Source organism: Sturnira hondurensis, unplaced genomic scaffold (genome assembly GCF_014824575.4).
Source record: "Sturnira hondurensis isolate 20B ecotype Veracruz unplaced genomic scaffold, ASM1482457v3 Scaffold0020579, whole genome shotgun sequence".
NCBI lineage: Eukaryota > Metazoa > Chordata > Mammalia > Chiroptera > Phyllostomidae > Sturnira > Sturnira hondurensis.
The window spans coordinates 3,239,768-3,261,210 of NW_028093210.1; the positions used below are offsets into that span (position 1 = coordinate 3,239,768).

The 21,443-nt window shown below is 50.5% G+C and overlaps 1 protein-coding gene across 5 annotated transcripts in view; it reads right to left on the reverse strand.

The window, feature by feature from the left end:
* SRL (sarcalumenin) overlaps window positions 1–21,443 on the reverse strand; it is a 56,444-nt gene that overhangs the window by 19,367 nt on the left and 15,634 nt on the right. For all 5 annotated transcript variants that reach the window (XM_037029940.1, XM_037029939.1, XM_037029943.1 and 2 more), the window contains one exon: window positions 20,073–20,953. In XM_037029940.1, coding sequence (XP_036885835.1) covers window positions 20,073–20,133 — 61 coding nt within the window. In that variant the 5' untranslated portion in view covers window positions 20,134–20,953. The remainder of the gene's footprint in view (window positions 1–20,072; window positions 20,954–21,443) is intronic.

Below are 21,443 nucleotides of genomic sequence, written 5' to 3' on the forward strand. Positions count from 1 at the left end.
ACTGGCCTCTTCAGGCATCATACTGCTTCTTGATCTTAATTACAGAGTAAATGCTCACCACTCAGGGTCCCTTTTTCATTCACTAGTTAGATGAGCCTTCAGACAGCTTTGCAGATGCCAGTGCCAAAAAGGACTTTAGAAGGAAAATACTCTCAAGAGGCAAGGGTTGCCCACATTCTCCCAGCACTCCTGAGACCTTCTCTGTCATCATTCTGTCAGCCTTTACCTCTTCTCCTTCAGACAACAGGACGAAAGTGCAGTGAACAAGGCAGCCACTCTCAGAGGTTTTTTTGGCCTCTTGGCCAAGCTCCTAAAGTCAAGACTAATACCACCAGAACAGCCTGTCCCTGGCTGGACTTGAGCCCAAAAATTATTGATCCAAGGATAGAATACAATGATAAAGGCACCAATAAGAGAGAATCACGTGATTGGGGGTCAAAGGGGACCACTTCACAGACCAACTAGTTTAATTTCACTGATGAGAATCCTGAAGCGCTGATAAGTGATCATCCCAAAGCCACAGGGCTAGTTAAGTTAGTCGGCAGCAGGCTGGTTCCAGAACCCAGCTCAACCACCAACTCCAAGTCCTGTGAGCTTCCCTTGGCAACAGGACGCTGCCCCCAGAAACAAGAGGGGGTACGTCAGCCTCGGAAGGACAGCAACTTCTTAGTCTGCCCTCTCCTCCCACCCTTTAAAAAGGATAGCTTAAGACTTCAAGACAATTGTTTTTAACCTACAAAGTCCAGAGAGTTGACAGATCACTTCCTGTCCCACCTCTGGTTTCTGGGAATTCTTGGTTTGGAAGGTATAGAGAGAGAAAGTGCCCACGATCCCACAGCCACAGTGTATACTGATGCCCAGGGGATTGATGACTCAGTGAACATCACTTTCAAAAGGCAAATACCTTTGGGAGAAGTGGGACATGAAGCCCTAACCCCTCAGGGAGACTCAGTTATTAAAGGAACAAGCTATAGAGCCCTCAGTGTTCTTGGAGATAAGCCTGAAGGAACAAAAATCCTTGCAGGAGTCGGCAGGCCATACTTCCCACATTGAGAGAAGCTGAGTTGGACAGGAGAAGAAAGGAAGGAGAGAGATGCAGCCTAGATTCTGAGATAAACTGAGGCCGGTGGCTGGCTTCCTCCCACCTCCCACCCAAAGAAACAGAATCTCCCTGGGATCTGTGAGGATGACCTCTGGGACAATGATGGTTTAACTTCAGGGCACCAGGCAGGGAGAGAGAAGCTGGCTCCAACTGAGAACCAAAGAAGTCTGGTTCCTAATGTCCCAGTCAAAGTTGGGTTCAGGTCAGAGGTGTCATGGGCTTAGCAGGTTGAGGGAACAATGAGCCCAGGCCCACCTCATCCCAACCCAGGAAAGCTGAAGGAAGTCTGCTTGATTCTCAAGCTTGGAAATGGATCTGACACCTTCCCAGCTGGGCCAGAACATCTCAGGGCTTTCCTTTGCCATCCGTCACAGAGTCAGACTGGTCTCTCTGGATGCAGCTGAAAGTCGGGAGAGCTGGGACCTACCCGTTTACTGTCTCACTAACCAGCAATATGACCTTGAGTTGCTCCTCATTCTGCCTATATTCAACTCCACTTACCCACAGAAAATGCAGATAATAGCACCTATTTTGTCATTCCCTTTGGAATATTTTGAACAGCAAGTGAGGTTTAAAAGCATTCTACAATTGTCAGGTATTACAGTAATTATTTCCTAGAAGAGCAAAGATGCCAGGCCAAATCCCACGGTCACTGAGTGGGCCTAAACAGAAACAGCTTTGGACAGAAGCTGAGCTGGCTCACGTTCTCTCTACTCCTTTGACCCTCTGCTTCTGGGGGGTCAGTTAGTAGTCCAAGAGAGGTCTTTCTACCTGAGGCTGTCTCCCCTTTTCCCAGAGCCAAAAGCAGCTTAGACAAGGAGCTGTAGGCACCATGGGGGTAGCCCTATTCTCTGCATGAGGTTCCAGCTGGCCTGGGACAGGAATGGATCTTAGCTGTCAACACTCCCAGGCCCAGATCTTGTTCTGCTGAGCCCCAAGTTAACTCCCACAGTCATTGACCCCTGGTTTCAGCCAGCCCTTACTCATCCAGAAACTTCTAAAGCCTCACATGGTTTCCACTCTCCCCACTACCTCCTAGACCTCTTCCATCTGGCTACTGAAGCAAGGTGACCCTGCACTTCACCCAAATGCAAATGCACACTCAGGGGGTCATCTAAACACACCCACTCATCAGGGCATGTCTGAGAGAATGGATGAGAGGCCCTGGCTGGAGGCAGAGTGACTGAGGGCCCTTCACAACTCTCAGAAGTGGCAACACAACCAGAGAGAGGCCACTCGCAGTGCCAGCATGGCCTCATGTCCTTATGATAAGTGAGCACCGGATGCAGAATTGACTTGGGCCTCAAGAATAAAGCTTTGACTGCACCACAAAGATGGAGTGAGAGTGGTTCTAGCTCCCATTCAAGTAGAGCTATGCTTGTCCTGCTCGGCTGAAATCAGGCCTAATGCCTTCATAGCTTTGAAGGGCCTAATACCTAGGCCTGCACAGCCATAGGCACCTCTTCACCCCACTTAGCAGCACCAAGCCTCCCCCATATCCTCTCAGCAGTTTGATGTCCTTAGCAAATCTCATGCCCAGCTGCCTGAAAGACCAGAGATGCCACCCATCCCCAAGTCTTCTCAGAGAAGGTCAAGTCAAGGGCAGAAGCTGGGGCAACAAGAGCAAATGTTCCACCCTGTGTGCTCCCATCCATAAACCCTTCCAGAAAAACTGTTATCCAAGCACCAAGACACCAAGTCTTTCCACTTTTTCTCCCGCAGGTCTTTACCAAATCTGAAACAGATGGGTTACACTTCTGGGTCCAGACATTCTGACCCCGAACTTCACTTTGTTATTTAGTCCTATCGTTTTTTTTTTTTTTTTGGTAGAGACTTCTAGAACTGGAAGAAAACCTTAAAAACTCACTAGTTCAATTATTTCATTTCACAAATGAAACCAAGGCCGAAAGAGGGAAGAGAACCTGCTAGAAGCCACCTAGCAAGTTGAGGTCAAACACAGACGAAAACACAAGATCTCCAGATCCCCCACCCTGGTTTGTTTTGCAGGGTTCCAAACAGCCATGACTTCCATCTCTTCCTGATATTTCTAATTCTTTATATCCACAACTCACCTTATCCCTGGAACCCAGCATTCCTGGGATTACCCATCCATTCCCCCAGTTGTTCCTATGAAGAATGTTCCTATAAAGAATGCCCACTGAGGGCCCTGACGTCCGGCTGAGTCCCTGAAAAGAGCTCTGTACAGAGACCTGAGGAAGGACCAGGGTGGGGTTTAACTACCCAGAGGTCACCTTCCTCAAGCCACACATTTGCTGTTAGTGTGCAAGACTCCTGGTATTACCAGAAGAATGAAAGAAGACGTTCATTGTCCCCATAACCAGGAGACAAAGGACAGTTGGTTCCCAAGCACTTAGCTGTCTGAATTGAGGATGGCAGAGGCCACAAGAAGACTGGACCAGAGGAGCCCTCCAGACCCTGGGTCACTACAAAAAGGAAAGAAGACTGCTTCCCTGTCTGCTGCTCCATAAATGGGACAAACTCTCAACGCCTTCCAACAAATCCATCCATTACACTCAGTTATGACTCCAGGACTTGGAAAATGCCACAGGCAAAGATATCTAGAATACCCAAGCTACTCTACAGGGGAACATTCTGGAAATCCCATATCTCCCTAAGGAATAGACTTGCTCCCAGTTTGTATTTCCAAGTGGTCTAAACCCTTGAACCACAGGCACGTGATCAACTCTTTCCCTATCCCTTCCAAGGGTCCCCTCTCTGGACATCCCCTCCCCAAGGGGAATCATCACAGGCCATTACACTGAGAGTAGCGTCCTTCTCAGGTGGTTTTAGTGCTACCTTGGGCCTGGGTTCTCTCCCTCATCTCCTCAATACTGGAACTAGATGAGGCTCTCAACACCCGGGAGCTTTCTTTTCCTTTGGCAGCCTGGTGGCCATGCAGAAGGCCAGGGCAGGCACCTACTCCTTGGTTCCCACGGTGCTCTCCTGGGAAGAGGAAGGTTAGGGCCAAGGGCAGGCCAGAGGGTGGGGCCAAAGCAGGTGTACATTCCGCACTTCTGTCCCCAGGATGACTCTCCCTGATCAGTGCCAAGAGCTCTATGAGGCCACTGCCAGGTTGCATCTGAGGTGCTCCAGCAGCGCATGTGCCCAAAGTGTCCCTCACCCCCAAGCCAGGGAAGAGCCCCAAATCCCTGTGCAAAAGCCTGAGCCTGGCCATATATTAGTTTCCTGTGGCTGCTGTAATGAAGCACCACAACCTGGTGATTTAAAGCAATAAAAATATTTTCTCTCACAGTTCTGAGGGCCACACATCCAAAATCAAGCTGTCAGCAGAGCCAAGTTCCCCTAAAAGGCTCTAGGGAAGATGCCCTCCTGCCTCTCCCAGTTTAGGTCATTCTCAGCAATGCTTGGCTTGTCAGTGTGTGTTTTCTCCAGTCTCTGCCTCCATCATGCATGGCCTTCTCCCTATGCTTCTAATCTATGTCTCTTCTTCTTTTCTTGTAAGAACACCAGCAGATTAACTAACTCTGTATCTGTGATGACCCTATTTCCAATAAGGTCACATTCAGAGGTTCTGGAGGTTAGGACTTCAACATACCTTCTACAGAGACACAATCCAACCCACAACAGGTCTTCTGATGGCCCACACCACCACCTGCATTACACTCTCCTGCTTCTCCAGCCTTACCTGTCCTCTCCCTTTTGTGATGCCTTCTGGTTCTTACCCCTCCGGGTCACACGGATCCCCTTACTGACCTCAACTGACTCAGTGTCTGTAACCACCCACACTGAGCCAAATGACACAGCCCCTGTCTTGTGTGGCTGTGACCTTCAGGGGGTGTGCTTGTGTCCTAGCTTCCTTTCCAGGCTGTCATTCTTCTGGGACTAGAGATTGAAGCAATGCCTCTTTATGTCCCCACAGAGTCATGTCAAGATTCACATGACAACCACCTACAGAATTCTTTAAGAAATCCTTTTAGCCCTGGACAGGTGGCTTAGTTGGTTAAACACCAACCAAAAGGTTGCAGCTTTGATTCCCAGTCAGGGCACGTACCTAGGTTGTGGATTTGATCCCCCATCAGGGCATGTGCAGGAGGCAACGGATCAATGTTTCTCTCTCACAATGATGTTTCTCTCTCTCTCTCTCTCTCTTTCTCCCTTCCTTTCCCTCTCTCTAAAATCAATAAGCACATCCTCAAGTGAGAAAAAGGAAGGAAGGAAGGAAGGAAGGAAGGAAGGAAGGAAGGGAGGGAGGGAGGGAGGGAGGGAGGGAGGGAGGGAGGGAGGACTGTCCTTTTAGTTTGTGTGGATTTCCAATCAGCCTCCTTGAGTGCCCACACTACTCTGTTCTTCTTTCCCTCACATCCTTGGCCTGGCTGATTCTGGCTCACACTTCAGATCTCAGCTTTGAGGTCCATCACCTGCGAGGCCTCCCCTGATCCCTCAGTTCTGAGGTGCTTCTGCTCTGTGTTCCCACAGCACCTGTCACCCCATATAATAGCCTTTCTTTTAGTCTGTGTCCTCATGAGTAATAAGGCCCCTGAGGCTAGCATCTGTGGCTTATCCCCGTGGGTAGTTGGTGTCCAGCAGGGGCCTGGTAAATATTCCTATACAGGAAACATCTGATGGATGCCCTGAGAGCACCTGCAGTAAATGAGCCTCCTGCCCTGGGTTATCTCTTCTCACGGTATGGTTCAAGGCATAGTTCAAGGCCATTTGCAAAAAGATTTCAGAGGAGCTTAGTTTAAAAAGTTCTGCCTTGGCCCTAGTTGGTGTGGCTCAGTCGGATGGAGCATTGTCCCATAAACCAAAAGGTCAACCAGTTGACCAAAAGGTTGATTCCAGGTTGGGGCATATGTCTGGGTTGTGGGTTTGGTCCCCCTGTTGGGGCAGATGCAGAAGGCAACTGATGGGTGTTTCTCTCTTGCTTTGACATTTCTCTCCCCATCCCTTTCCCTCTCCCTAAAATCAGTAAGCATGTTTTGGGGTGAGGGTAAAAAATAATAATGATGAAGCAAAATACATAAAATGTTCTGCCCTGGCCAGGTAGCTCAGCTGGTTAGAGCACCATCCAGATACGCCAAGGCTGTGGGTTCGATCTTCAGTCAGGGCACATTCAAGAAGAAACCAATTAATGCATAAATAAACGGACAAGTTGACATTTCTCTCTCTCCCCCTCTCTCTCATATTAATAAAAATGAAATTTAAAACATTCCATTCCTGGGTCCCTTCCACAAACCCTCATAATCATACTCAGGGTGAGTGGGGCCTCAAGAGTCTGCCCTTTTAACAAGCACTCAAGTGATTTTCCAACACGTCAGTATCTGAGAAACACTGTCCTTGAGCCTTGACTATGGAGTAAAACTGTACCCATCCCCAGAGATCTACTGGTTGCAAAAGGTAGTACCCACCTATAGGAAGCTGTTCTATGCCTGCCCCAGCCTCCCACTCTCACCAGCCCAGGCTATGGTCCATCTCCAAAGCCACAGGTGGCAAACAGGGGCTGATACCATCAGCTCTAGGGACGTCACAGGTCTGGTGTCTAACTGGTCTTGCTACCCTGCAAGGGGATACTCCAGAATTAGAGTATAAATAGGCAGAATGGACAGCTCTCTGCAGTGGAGATCCTCACAGAAACTGCCCATGGGACAAAACCCTGGTGGTCACAAAGAGCTGCCCAATGGAGCAGTGTGGGGAACTGCCCTGGGGACCTGTGACTCTGGGAAAGTAAGAGGAGAACAGAGCAAGAAGTCTGAATTCATTCCCCTAACCAGTAGTGGGACCCCGAGTGAGTATTTTAGCTTTCCTGTGCCTGTTTCATCAGTAATAAAACAGAAAAAAAGAAATACCCTCCTGCCCACCTCCAGGTCTGATGTGCCTTCATCCCATTGCTATTGATGTACCTAGCACGTAGTAGGGAGTACCTACTATGTGCTAGATAGTGGGAGGGTCAGATGACATGTGATGGAATTCTGAAAGCTGTACAGTACTAGAAAAGTATAGGGTATTTCTAATGTTAAGACAAAATCTCCCCAAAACATATCTCCACACAAGAACATGTACACTGAAATTCACAGCAGCACCACTCGCATAGCCAGAGATGGAAACGACGTGAGTGTCCACGAAGGGATGAAGAGATAAACAAAATGTGGTATGTACATACAATGGAATATTATTCACCCACAAAAAGGAATGAAGTACTGACACATATTACAACATGGATGAACCGTGAAGATATTATGCTGAGTGAAAGAAGCCAAAGGCCACATACTGATGATTCCATTTGTAGGAAATGTCCAGAAAAGGCAAATCTATAGAAATTAGTGGTGGCCAGGGGCCAGGAGGTGGATGTGGGGGTGGGGAATGAGGAGTGACTGCTGAGTGGGTATAGGGCTTTTTGAGATGATGAAAATGTTCTAAAATTCCCCTGACTGGTGTGGCTCAGTGGGTTGGGTGTCACCCTGCAAACCAAAAGATCACCAGCTCAATTCCCAGTCTGGACACATGTCTGGGTTGCAGGCCAGGCCCCCAGTTGGGAGTGTGTGAGAGACAACCAATTGATGTTTCTCACACACATTACTGTTTCCTTCATTCTTTCTCTCTGCCTCTACCTCTCTCTAAAAATAAATAAATAAAATCATTTTTAAAAAAGGAAAATGTTCTAAAGTTGACTTTGAGATGGTTGCATATATTTGTAAATACAACAAAAATTATTAAATTGTACAATATTAAATATTATAAATATTATTAAATTTAAAAGGGTGAATAATATGGCATGTGCATTACATCTCAGTGAAGCTGCTTTTTAAAAAGTGTCATTAGCCCTGGCTGGTGTAGCTCAGTGGATTGAGCGCAGGCCTGCGAACCAGACAATCGCGGTTCGATTCCCAGTCAGGGCACATGCTTGGGTTGCAGGCCAGTTTCCGGCAGGGGCCAATTCCCTGCAGGGGATGCATGAGAAGCAACCATACATTGATGTTTCTTTCCTCTCTCCTTCCCTTCTCCTCTAAAAAGATGAATAAATAAAATATTTTAAAAAATAAAAAGTGTCATTAATTCTTGTCTTTCTCCCAAACATTCTCTACCAGCCCTTCCCTGGCCACCTGCTGGTCTTCCAACCAGCCTCACCCATCTCCCTTCCCCAGTCTCTTTTTCTCCATAAATATTTAATAAATTACACAACTTACTTATTTGGTTTCCTGTCTATCAAGGATTTCATATCCAAGCATCTAGAACAACCACTGGAGATGGCTAGATGGATCATGATGGCAAAATACGAGGCCAACTCTCAACTTAGTGGCAGGAGTTCCTTCCAGGAGTAAAGACATTCAGGACCAGGATTCAGAACCAGAGAAGTACCCATGGGCCAAGTCACTTAACCCGCTTGGGTTTATTGCTTTGTGAAGTGATCGAAGGGTTGGAAGTTACTGCCTCACCAGCTCAGAAGGTTGCTGCAGTATCCATGAACTGGATTCCCACATTTAAGATCCTCCTTTTAGCCCTGACAGGTGTGGCTCAGTTGGTTGGAGCATCTTCCCATAACTCAAAGGCTGTGGGTTTGATTCCCAGTCAGGACACGCATCTAGGTTGCGGGTTTGATTATCAGTCAGGGCACATATGAGAGGCAATAGACTAATGCTTCTCTCTCACATCAATGTTCTTCTCTCACATCGGTGTTTTTCTTTCTCCCTTCCTCTCTCTCTAAAAGGGCAATGAAAAAATGTCCTCTGATGAGGATTAAAAAAGAAATCTTCCCTTTAAAGACATTAGAATTCAACTGGAGGGGAGGTGGGCAGCATGAATACTCCTGGCTCCCCTGGCAGCAGAGAACAGAGCCTCAACTCTGCTTGGAGATGTGGACCCGGGGTCCCATCATAGAAGCTCCTGGTGGGAAGGGAAGTAGGACATTTGGGGTCAATGGCTGCAGGAGCCAAGCCAAGTATGTGCAGGAAACATGAGTCAGGAGGGTGGTACATGCTGGACAGAGGAGAGTGGTACAGCAGACTAAGGAGTGCAGACTGGATTCACTGATGAGCATTTCTGGAAAGGCTGGAGGCCCCTGGACTCTGTCCCCTCACCCCTGTTCTTCAGAAATGAGACAAACCACAGAGAGGGCAACAGAGTTGTAGCCACCAACTTCCACAGATGTGTGGACACCCGGACTCCAGGCTGGGGACCCCCGATTCTGCCATGAGGAGATCCAGATACCTGCCATTCCATCTGGGGGCTCCTGCTGCTGGATAGAGAGCACAGAAAGGCAACAGTGCCAAGATGCGAACCTCTCATGGACTCAGCAGAGGATCCATTTGGAAGTTCTTCTTCCAAGTGGCTTCTGCAGAGCATCAGGAGGTACCTGTGTACTGCTGACCCTCACACTGTGCACTGTGCCTAGGCATGTGAGGGGCTGTGAGGGGCTGAGTATGGGGGCACGCATGGGAGAGTTTCTGGGTTCTCAGTCCACTGCTTTCTCCACCACACAACCAGCCAGGAACCAAACACCCCTGCCCTCAGGACATGCCAATTCCAACTCAATCTGCACCTGAGCACACCCAAAAAAGGAGCTGGAAAATTCTCCCCACTGTCCTCCCCAGCATCACCACTAAGCTAGGAGGCTGCTCCTGGAATTCCCTGCCCCCAGCCAGCTGTCCATCCATTCATTCAACACACCTGCCCTGGGTGTATCAGCAGAGCTCCAAATTAGCTGCTGGGGCAATTGCGTGGGCCATGGGGCAAGAGACGACCAAGGAAACAGGTGCCATCTGTGGCCAGTAGAAGACTACCACCCAGTAGAGAGACAGGAACTAAATATTCAGAGCCAGCAACTGCTCAACAGTCTGGGTCCAGGGCTAAGGACTGTCATCGATGAACAGTTTCCCCCCAAATTCATGGACACCCAGAACCTCAGAATATGACCTTACTTGGAAACTGGGTCTATGTTGATGTAATTAACTCCCAAGATGAAGTTAAGATGAAGTCATACTGAATTAGCATGAATCCTAAATCCAATGACTGGTGTCCTTATAAAAAGGGGAGAGGACATGAGACACACAGAGAAGAGGCCGCGTGAGGACAGTGATTATAGAGACACCTCCGCAAGCCAAGGACTGCTGGGTCCACCAGAAGCTGGAAACGGCTCCCCCTGGAGCCGTCTGAGGGAGTGTGACCCTTCCAACACCAGGTCAGACTTCCAGCCTCCCAATTGGGAGGGAGTCATTTCTGTCATTTCAAGTCCCCTGGCTTGTGGTGATTTGTTATGGCAGCCCCAAGAAAATAATGTAGGAACTAACACCTAGGCCTGGCCCTACAAACTCTTCCCGACCCGCCTCACACTAAGCAGGTGGTGCTTTCACCAGCCTGAGGCCCCGTCCTGCCCCACCTGCTCCCCGTTTCTCTGCGCTCGGGCTACTTATTTTTAGCCCCTGATTACACCTGCCTTATATGGTTCCCTCCTCACAGCATGAGCAGGGCCTGTCTCTCCTCCTGGTTTGTAAGCTCCTTGAGGACAGAGAATCCTGAGGATTTAACAGTCCTGAGAAGAAGCAGTGATGCAGATGGAGTCCCCCAGTTGTTCATATTTCATGATATGTGAGGAAACCGGTGGCAGATCTTAAGCCGCAGCAGTACTGACTGTAGTGACTGTGTATACTTACAGTCATAGGCCTTTTAACCTTAAAAACTATCTGATAGCAAAAAATATCTTAGCCATCCCACAGCCATTTGCCTATGGTAGCCACATGAGAACCCCACACTGTAAATTGGGCTGAGTATTATTACCCTGTTTTACAGGCCAGCAAGCAGATGCAAAGATGGTAAGGGTTTGGTGGCAGATGTGTGACAAAGCCAGCACTCGTTCTGTTCTCGAGTCCCGGTATGCCTGCCACCCCCCACCCCTGGCTGGCTGCTCTGCCCCTGTGTGGGAAGCCTCGGGTGGGGTGGTCTGAGTGGAGAGGCCTCCAGCCTAACCCCCAAATCAGTAAGGAAACTAGGGAAGAAAAAGACAGGAGGAAAAGAACGCCTGTCACAGCTTGTATCTAACTAAGCTCACTCTGCTGGGCACCCGAAGCCAGAATGGGCTCCCCCAGGCCACAGTGAGCACTGTGACCCTTTCCTAATTTTTCCAGATGCCTTCCCAGATCCCAGAGAGCACTCCTGGTGTCCTGACCTCCTGGGATAAACTAGAGAAATAAATGACATCGTACTACCTAACACTTGGAATAGAGGGTAGGAGGAAATACAAGGAGAAAAAAAAAAAACAAGTAACCACAAAGGGGTCAGCACCCTCTCTGCTAGATACAGATGACCAGGGAAGGCAGCTGTGGTATCAGATCCTATCAGAGAGTGTTCAAGGCAACAATTTCATCAAGTCTTTACCTATTGCCATCTAGGGAAAATTCTATGGGAGACAACTAAGAGAGCTGGCTGAGGTCCTAACAGAATGGCCACTTGGAGGAAGACCAGGGGCTGCAGTTTTGGCAGCAAAAGTGGCAGTGGGGAGGGGGGCTCCCAAACCCCAGGGCTCTCCCCTGGCCTGGTTCTGGGCTGAGCTCCCAGCACAATCCACTTCCTGCGGGGCCCAGAACTCCAGGCCAGACTTTGTCTGCACCTGTTTCAGCTCAGAATATAGACCCTGCTCTAGAAGTATCCAAAAATATCTGGGAGGGAGGAGAAGGGGGAGGGACTAGCCACAAGGGGAACAGGATAGGTATGCGGAGGTCCTAGGGGGAGAGTCACTTGGCTCAACATCGAAGGAGCTTTGCAAAGGGCCCCAACCCATCAGGGTAGATTGACAGCCCCCAAACAGGAGCCCCACATTCTAGCCAGAGCTGGTCTCACCCTGCCCCTTCCAGTGCAGTGCTCTGAGCTTCCCTACTCCTGGCTTCAATCACCATTTCAGATGTTCTTAGAGCTCTGCCTGCACAAATCATGTACTCATTCATCCACATGGTTGAGAGCCTCCAATGAGCCAAGCGTATGCTAAGCGTTGGTGATGCAGTGGTGAGTAAATAAAACAAACACACAGCTTCTGTTCTCTTGGAGCTGACAGTCCAGTGACCAGCCCCTTAGACCCAGGCCAGTGGGAACCCTGCTCCTCTGAGAGGCCGACCTTCCAGCCCTCCTCTGAACTCTAACCAGAGCTGCCGGGGTGTTAGTTACATTTTTTTCAGTGCGTGTCATTTCCCCATGTAGGTCAGCTTCTGGGGGCAGAAATATCAGCCATCCCTGCCTGCACAGTGTGGCTGGGCAGGACCCCATGAGGGGCATAGCGTGGCCTCAGGCTGAAGAGCTGGGCCTTTCCGAGAGGGACTCTCATCTCCTCACCTTTCCTGCTTCTCTTTCAAGCACCCACTTTGTATGATTTATCAACCCTACTCTTCTCCCTCTAAGGTCCTGCAGCCACCCAATCTGCGTTGCCTCCTGCTGATCACACACTGCCCCTTACCCCAAGCATGATTCCATCCTAGTTCCTCAACCCAGGGTGGGCTCCCAAGAGACAGTTATATCTCCCACTTCCCCCGGACTCTGCGCTGAGCCCTCCTTCCAGCGCACACTCGTTCTGTCTGTCTCAGCTGTCAGAGGACTAGAGGACTAGCACTTTCAAGGTTGTGAAGGACAGAGACCTAGGCAGGGGCGGGGCAGGGGGTTGGTATCCACCCGAGTCAGAAGAGAAATCCTCTTGTCATCCCTTTACACCCTTGCAATGAGCCCGGGGAGCCTGCTTCAGCTGAGCCAACATCCTACCTGAAATCCTTCTAGGCTCCAGGATTTGGAACTGAATGAAGCCATGAGGACTCGGATTTCTTATGGTCTCAATGACATGATCCCAGGGGAACAGGCTTCTGGGATGGCCAGGCAGGAGCTGACACCAGCACCAGAGTCCCATGGTCTTCTTCAGAATCAGGCCTCTGGGCACACCCACCAGCTGGGCAGCATGTGGCAGCCTCACCCTTACACCAGCTAAGGAAGAGCTAGAGGCTGGGGAGAGGGAGCTGCTGTAGGGCCCATGAAGGCTGACTGCCCCAGGAATGAACGACTTCCAGCCATTCCAATTTAAAAGGCAGGAGCTGATTCTGTCACCTAAGCCCCCCTCCCCGAGGCTGGGCGGCTCAGGAAAGACGGTGCCTGCTCCAAGCCCTCTGTGAGAGAAGACAAAGAAGTGACAAGGACGGGCATGTCCCTTAGGCAAAAGGGTGCCTGGGACCTTGATTCTGAGCAAAAACCCACCTTTGGGGCTAGAGAGGTATGAAACTGAAATCAATAATGGAACAAGACTTCCTGATCTGAGAGAGAGATGACAGCACAGGCGACACACACCAGGAAAATGTCTCCAAAAACTCAGCTAAATGTGACCCATCCCATTTGCCAAATTATGTTGCCCCCTTTTGCCTCCTACAAAGGACACCAGGGCTGGGAGTGAGCAGAGCACTGGCCAAGTCCAGTTTGTCAGGCTTACAGCTGTGTCCACCATGGCTCTAGTTCATTCATTCACTCACTCTTTCAGGACAGGTAGAGAAAGCCCCACTCCATAGTTCACCCCTCCGTGCTCAGGTAGGAGGGGACTATATATTGTCTCGATGCTGTGATTAGGGACTTTGGGTAAGACTTCACCCACCAAAGCTGGGGGAAATTCCTTGTTAGATGTGCATTCCTTGAGCTAAAATCTTCTGACTCCTTTAAAACAAAAAGTAATTTGGGAAAGTGAGTCTAAGTGTTGAGCCATTGGCACTCATTAGAACGAGTTTCAGGGCCCTTGCCAATAAATGCCATGTCTTAAGAGGGGGGACAGTGCAGGGCCAGTGTGGGAGGAGGGAAGGGAACCACCAAGAGGGAGAAAAGGATCCTACAGGGCTGATGCAGGAGTCCGAAGATAGACTTCTAGCTTTCAAGTCTCAGAAGGCCCTTGAGAAGCACGTGAGCAGTCTTCAAGGGGCCTGAACCCCCAGAGTAGGTGGTGAGAGAACACAAGCCAGCCCACTGACTTGGCTCACTCCTCTCACTCAGTCCCCTCATCCCAAAATGAGCCACGGGGGTGGGGGGAGGTAGAGGCCTCCTCGACAAAAAAAGACCTAGGAGGGAACCTGAGCCAGGGCAGTTTCCATTCCGTAAGGAAGACTGAGAACGGAGGTTGTTACCCAGGAAGCTCAGGCCATGTGCCTCTGCACCAACTTCCACTGAAACCACTAATCCTGACAGAGTGCACACCCGGTAGTTTACCCATTGTAGACCCAGTGGACATCTGCTGAATGAACGCCTTAGGTGGTGGAGCCTGGATTTCGTCGTCTTCTCTACAGCACCTGTCTTGAAGGGTAGGCTCACCAACAGCAAGACTAACATTCACCAAGACTAAACTGCTAACTCACTGACTTCATCTCCCGGCCTCTGATCTCTTGGGCTCTGCTCTCCAGTACTGGGAACCAGGCTCTGATATTGGACCTGAGTCCAATACCTGACAACTCAGCAACCAGCTCCCTGTCCACCCCACAGGGTTCCTGGGAAGATCAGTCTAGTTCCCTCCCCTCTGTGGCCCTCCAGATCCTCTGTAGCAATCCCCAGTGTAGACCAGGATTCCTACTAGTTCATCTCCCTGGCTGATAGCAGGGCCACAGAGGAACAGGTATGTGTCCCTTAAAATCCACCTCAGACCTCATCTACCTTCCTCAAGCATCTGGCATTTCAGCCACTTCCTCACCCCCCCACCCCACTGGCCCACAAACACACCTAGTCTTCTCTAGTATGAAAAAGAAAATTCTCAGCCCTGGCTGGTGTAGCTCAGCGGATTGAGCGCGGGCCTGCGAACCAGAGAATCGCCGTTCGATTCCCAGTCAGGGCACATGCCTGGGTTGCAGGCTGGTTCCCTGCAGGGGATACACGAGAGGCAACCATACATTGATGTTTCTCTCCTTCCCCTCTAAAGATAAATAAATAAATAAATAAAATCTTAAAAAAAAAAAAAAAGAAAGAAAGAAAATTCTCAACCACCCCCACTCACTCTCACTGTCCTCTATCTGTCCCAAACTCAAAATGTTAAAAGTCTCACTTTCTGAACATGACGCCTCCTCCATGTCCTCACTAAATACACATAGGAGGGGACTATATATTGTCTCCATATATAATCGAGTCAGTGACCTCATAATCTGTCAGTGACCTCTTCTTCCTCAGCATCTCTGGAAATCAAATCCTGTTGGCCACCCCTTCTAGGAAACATCCTTTCCCTTGGCTTCTAGGTCACTGTCTCTTCCTGGAGTCCATTTATCTTCTTTCTCTCTCCCCTCCCCAAATCTGCAGCTCCCTCGGCAGTCTCACAGCCTCACCCTCATCTTTACCCAAACGAATCTCATTTCTGGGTCCCTGGGCCTGATTTCCCCCCTCAGCTCCAATCCTACTTTTCTGACTATATATCTCCAACTGGCACACAAAATTTAAAACTACCCACACTGAACTTTTAAAAAATCCATTCTTTTCTTTTATGCTCCTGGTTTCCTTTTCTGGCAAGATCATGCAACCTGCACTGAACCCACAAGGGCTCCTTCCCAGCCAGCTCCCAAAGTGAGGAGTGGCTCCGCCCCAGCTCTGTTAGGTCTGCCCCTCCTCTCCTCTCCTGCTCCCTCGCCCAAGCTCACACATGCATTTCGGACGTGGCCGTCTAATCCACCTTCCCTTGTTCTCCTCCTCCCTACAAACAACTGCCAGATGGATTCTTCTGAAGCCCTCAGTGATTACTCACTACCCACAAAGCAAAGCCCTTGTCCCCAGTCCGGTGCTCAAGGCCCTTGACACGCTGGCCCCAACCTAGCCCTGCAGAGAGACTCCCATGTCCCTCTCTTCTCTCTGCCCGCCCTCACCCCAGGTGGGACAGCGTGTCCTTCCCTGTTCTCCCCAGAGCTCCACTCTTTCCTGACTCCAGGAGTTTGCTCACTCTGTTCTCTTACATGGAATTCTCTTCCTTCCATCTTTTCATGTCTGAATCTCTTTCTTCAGGATCCAGCTCAAACCTCCTCTCAACTATAAAACATTTCCTGATCCACTCAATTAAAAATAACCTCCTCACTCACCTGCATCCCACCTCCATTCACCTCTTCCTCCCTAGGACACCTCCATATGTCTGACTTTCTTTTTTAAAAAGATTTCATTTATTTATTTTCAGAGAGGAAGCAGGGGAGGGAGAAATGAGGGAGAGAAACATCAATGTGTGGTTGCCTCTCACGCACCCCCAGCTGGGGACCTGGCCTGCAACCCAGGCATGTGCCCTGACCAGGACTTGAACCAGCAACCCCTTGCTTCGCAGGCCAGCACTCAATCCACTGAGCCACACTAGTCAGGGCCGTATGTCTGATTTTCACACGTACAGCCCTAAAGCAAATGACATCCAGTTTCTACTACTGAACTGTAAGCTCACCAAGGACAAGATGTCTATTTGAATTCCCCCAGTATGACACCTAAGAAATAGGCACATAATAAATCTGGGGTAAATGAGTAAATGGTGAAATGTGGCAAAGTGTTTGAATGAAAGGACTTCACATACTCCAGCCAATACTTAAATGAGGGGGGTTTGCAATAAGTGGGTCTAGATTTGGATTTGGAGCAGGAGAGGTGCCCAGGAGAAAGGGTTAAGCCCCACATCCCACAGTAGCAGACCCTGCTCCTTCTCACACCCCTAGGAACCATCCTCCTTCCAGGCCGGGAGGAGGCACAGCACCTAGCCCCTGTCCTCAGCCCCTCAGATCGGGTCAGTGGAGGAACAGCTGTCGTCCTCCTGTGTCCACAGGGACTGGGCTCCGTCCCAGCCCACCACACCTAAGTAAGCACCAAACTGCTAGCTCAATGCAACTAGCCTCATGGGGACCTCCTTCTGAGGGTGTAACCTTTTAAAAGCACTGGATGAAAAGTGAGGGAACCCAAATTCCAGCTCTGGCCGCACCATGAACTAGCTGCGTAACCTTTCCTGTCACACCCAGACATGGAGCAAAATCAGCATTTCCAAAATGCCATTCCACAGGCCACCAAACAAGGCATCCACATCTGGGAGGGCGCACCCATTAGCGAATCCCAGACTGGCACTTCACAGGCTTAGTGCGGGAAATGGTGAACTAGATGCTCCCTACGGACTCATCCAGCTACACTGGGCTAGGCATCGGGCGCCCGCTGGGGACACAGCTTACAGGGGCTGGAAGGTCTTTGGGATCTGCTCTTTCCTCAGGACCCCTGAGTTCGTGGCTCTTTCCCAGCAGCCTTCCCTGTGGTGGATCGCAGCTGCTGCGGCACGGCCCTGTTGAGGAAGTGTAAATGGGCATCTTTCCAGAAACAACCAGTCCGAGGTGGGTGAGGAGGGGATCTCGGGAGGGCACACTTCCTGGTGGTGACCACGCACCCTCCCTTGTCTCTCATGGAAGGGTGGGTCAGCCTCCACACGCACTGACCTCTCACCATTTGGGATATTTGCGGGGGGGGGGGCGCGCAGAGCAGACTTGCACATCTGCAACTGGGACTGGGCTGGAGGACAGGGGGTGCACAGACTCACAACAAACACCCCGTCTGTCCCCAGTCTCTCTTTGCACCCAGCAGACAACAGGGAGCAAAGATGTTCCAAATTCAGCCTAACAAATGCCAATGGCTTAAACCCAAAGAAAAGTTTTTTCCTCACTCTCCCCCCCCATCCAAGTAGTCAAAGAACCAATGGCATCATTCTTGTCCTTCGTCCTAAGGGAAGAAGCTACCCTGGCAGCCTCTCTACTACCCTTCACATGCCCTGACAGGCAGAGCAGTTCAGGGAGGCCAAGGGAGGCCAGGCACTCCCAGGTAGGGTGAGCCCAGCCCCAGGCTGGGTGTGCCTGTCACTGACTAGTAGTCTAATCTTGAACACATCTCTTCATTCTTCTGGCTTTTGTTCCTTTACCTTGACAATGAGGAGACAGAGTAAATCGACTCAAGGCTGCTTTACCCTGTACTTGAGGAGGCTTGTTCCCAGGCCAGGTCCACAAGACAAAGAGGAGGACCCCAGTGGTCACAAAGGACTGGGGTCAGAAGGTCGGGAGGCGTCTGGTGGCTCCATCTGTGTCCTGGCACAAGGAGGGAGCACTTGGGTCCTCACTTGGGGATGAGAAGAGGAGGCTGTGGAGTTCATCAACCCTGCCCAGAGGACCATGGGAGCAACGTGAGGACGAAATGAAGTTCAACTCTGTATGGTACTCCTGCCCCCAGGAAGCAGGCATGGGAGGGTAGAAAGAACACCTGCCACCCGATGAAAGGCAAGCTACATGGAAATGAGGACCCAGTGGTGAGATGGAAGTCTGGGAGCAAAGCTGCTGCCTATGGGCAGGTGGCACTTATCAGGTGACACAATTCTGAGAGAATACCAACCAGTAGGGAAAACTGTCATTATAGGGGTGGGGGAAACCACCCTTATGGTTGGAATCTCCCAGTGGGTGCAGGAGGGTATCTTTTGGGGCATACAACCTACAACTGAGTAGCAGTCAGATCCACATGGGTAAGAACCCACAGCCCAAGTTTGAGCAGGGTGAGGAGGGAAGGAACCTTGCCCACTGGCAGATAACCCCTCCCTGGAAGCCAGGCCAGGGTACAGCTCAGAGTCCAGGACGGAAAGAGCATGCAGAGAGAGAATCTTTGCACAAAGCGCCAGACTCCCTCCTTTCCCCATTGTGAGAGTCCTCCAGCAAGGCCTGAGGAGCTTTCCCCATGTCCAGTTCCCCTTGTTGGAAGGAAAGATAAAGGATGTCCCTAAAAGGCTAAAAGTTCCTGGGCCTGTCATGTGGAAGCAGAGAGAGGTGGCAGCTGGGGCTGGGCGGAGGAGGGGAGGGGCTGTGAAGGGGAGAGGGTAGCAGTGGATCGGGGCTCAGGATCCAATTACATGGCTGTTTCCATACTTAGCCACCTGACAGCCTCTTGGAATCCTCTACACTCCCGCCACTGCAGCCCCATGGAGCCCAAATTAACTCAAGGGCAGACAAGGGCAGCGCCCTGCAGCACATGCAAAGCTGGAGCCCCCCATCTTGGTCTCTAACTCCTGAGATAATGGCTTCTGCGGCCCCCCCACCTGTTCTCCTGGCTGGGATTAAGACCTTAAAAACAGAACCTCAAAGATTAGAAAGGCTAGGGCTCTGGTCCCCATGGTCCCCTGGACAGATAATGGCTGCAGAGTCATAGGAAGACAAGGCAGAGACCCAGATTCCTGCAGGGGTACCCAGGGCACCCCCCAGTGAAGCATCCCCAACGGGAACCCACCCCTGGAATCTTGGGAACAGAGAGGTGGCAAAATGCTCTGGTATTCCCTCCACAACTATAAATAACCCCCATGTTGTAACCAGAGCAGCTTCTGCCACACAGTGCCGAGATGTCAGAGGAAAACCATGGCACACAGGCCCCCAGCCACTTCTAACAAAGCCCCAAACAAGCCCAGAACAGTCCTGCTCCTCTTATGAACACTGTCCGATTCAGTTTCCAAGCTAATCCTCAACTCTCTCCCCAATCCCAAACTGATCCCCACTCTATCCCACTGCTCCCCAGACGACCCCCACTCTGTCCCCTGTCCTCAATCATGCAAAGCCAGGCCCCCTGCCAGGTTTCCACCAGGGGAGAGGGTCAACTCAGTGACTTCCAGGGGCCTCTCCAGCTCCAAGACTAGATCTTTTGTCTGGCTAGGAGGCTCCTCTACTCCCGACTTCTGGGGTCTTCTTCCCTAGCATCTACTGCCCAGACCTTCTCTCTGACCCCTGGCTGAGAATTCACCCCTTCCTGTACCTCTCAGTTCACTGTTTCTGCTTCTTCTGCCCCCCCCCCCAAGAGCACCCTGAATGCTCTCAGGTTCTCTCCACACCCAGTTCTTTCTCCTGGGCCCCAGGGGAGAAGAAAATAGGAATGACATGAGCTCAGCCATCAGCCCCAGGAATCACAGAGGCCTCATTCTCTCACTACCTTGAGCCCACCACACCACAGACGGGAACAAAGTCTGGCCTAGCCCACAGGGGTGGGGTCATACCTGCTTGTCCTGGGAGCAGGAACGACGCCACAAAGCAGCAGAGCAGAACCAGCGCCCTCATGGTGACTGCCAAGAGAGCCCAGCTGCTCCTTGCCTCTATTTATAGGGCTGGTGGCAGCACGGGCGGGGGAGAAGGGTCACACAGTCACTAGGGCAACTGGGCAAGCGTGATGGAGAAGCAGCACGGGCCCTGCGAGGCCGAGAGGAGGCTTGCTCTGCCACTGCTGTGCCAGCCACCAGGCTCCCGAAGGCAAGGCCCTGGCTGGTGTCTCTCCTACAGCAGCCCTGAGGTCACATGACATGGGTCACAGGGTGGAGGAAGCAGGGGGGAAAAGTGGGACGTCCCTTGAGTTAGGTCTGGGACCAGAGTCTTCCCAGTATTCACCCTAACTTAATCCAAAGTCTGAGGCAAGTCAACGACCTTGACTTGTCTCAGTTTTCTGAAGGAGGGAGTGTATAGGGCCAAGCAACAAGGACCCCATTTGAGAACCACGGACATATGTTTCAGCCCCTCTCCGAAAGTCAGGAGGGTAAAGTCATAAAGTTAAGGAAAAGCCTCAATGTCTCATCTCTGAGATCAACGGCTAGGAGTTAACCTTCCCAGACCTCTAGAAGAGACGGAATATTGATGGGCTGGGCAGGGGGGAGGAGCTAAGAGACACATGTGATGCTGTAAGTCAGAGGGTAGAAGGACAGAGATCCATTTCCAGTGGCACAGGGGTTCCAGAACCTTCTGTCACCTCCTTGATGTGCTATTTGATGCGATTTTCCTAAGGGCATGTGACAGCCCCTGCGAGCCAGATCTGAAAAGGTGAGGGTAAGCAGGCACTGGCTTGTCCGGCTTTGGGAAGGTGTCATCGTGAGAGCAACAGTCAGCACCCCTGAAAAGGAACAAGAATCCATTAGGCATCTTGTGTGTGCTTTACCTCTAGAACAGCTTTATTGATGTCTAATCGGGTACAGTCAAAAAGCAAGTTTCCTCACTCCCAAATTTTCCATTTGTCCCTTCACAGTCCCTCCCTTTATCCCTTCCCGGGCAACCACTGATCTGAAGTTACTGCACATTAGTTTGCATTTCCCAGATTTCTATACAAATGGAATCATGTCCATACGATTCCTTTTTATCTGGCTTCTTTTACTCAGCATGACTTTTTAGCTTTATTCATGTTGTAGCATGTACTAACAGTTCATTCCTTTCTATTCTATCCCATTGTGCGAATATGCAGCAGGTCCTTGAATAATGTCCTTTCATTCAACGTTGTTTCCTGAGACCATGGATGAGATGCCACAGTCACTTAACTCCTGTTTGTATCAATCAGCCTATGGTTCTCTAATTCAATCAACACTTGCGGTATGAATGTTCTGGATGGG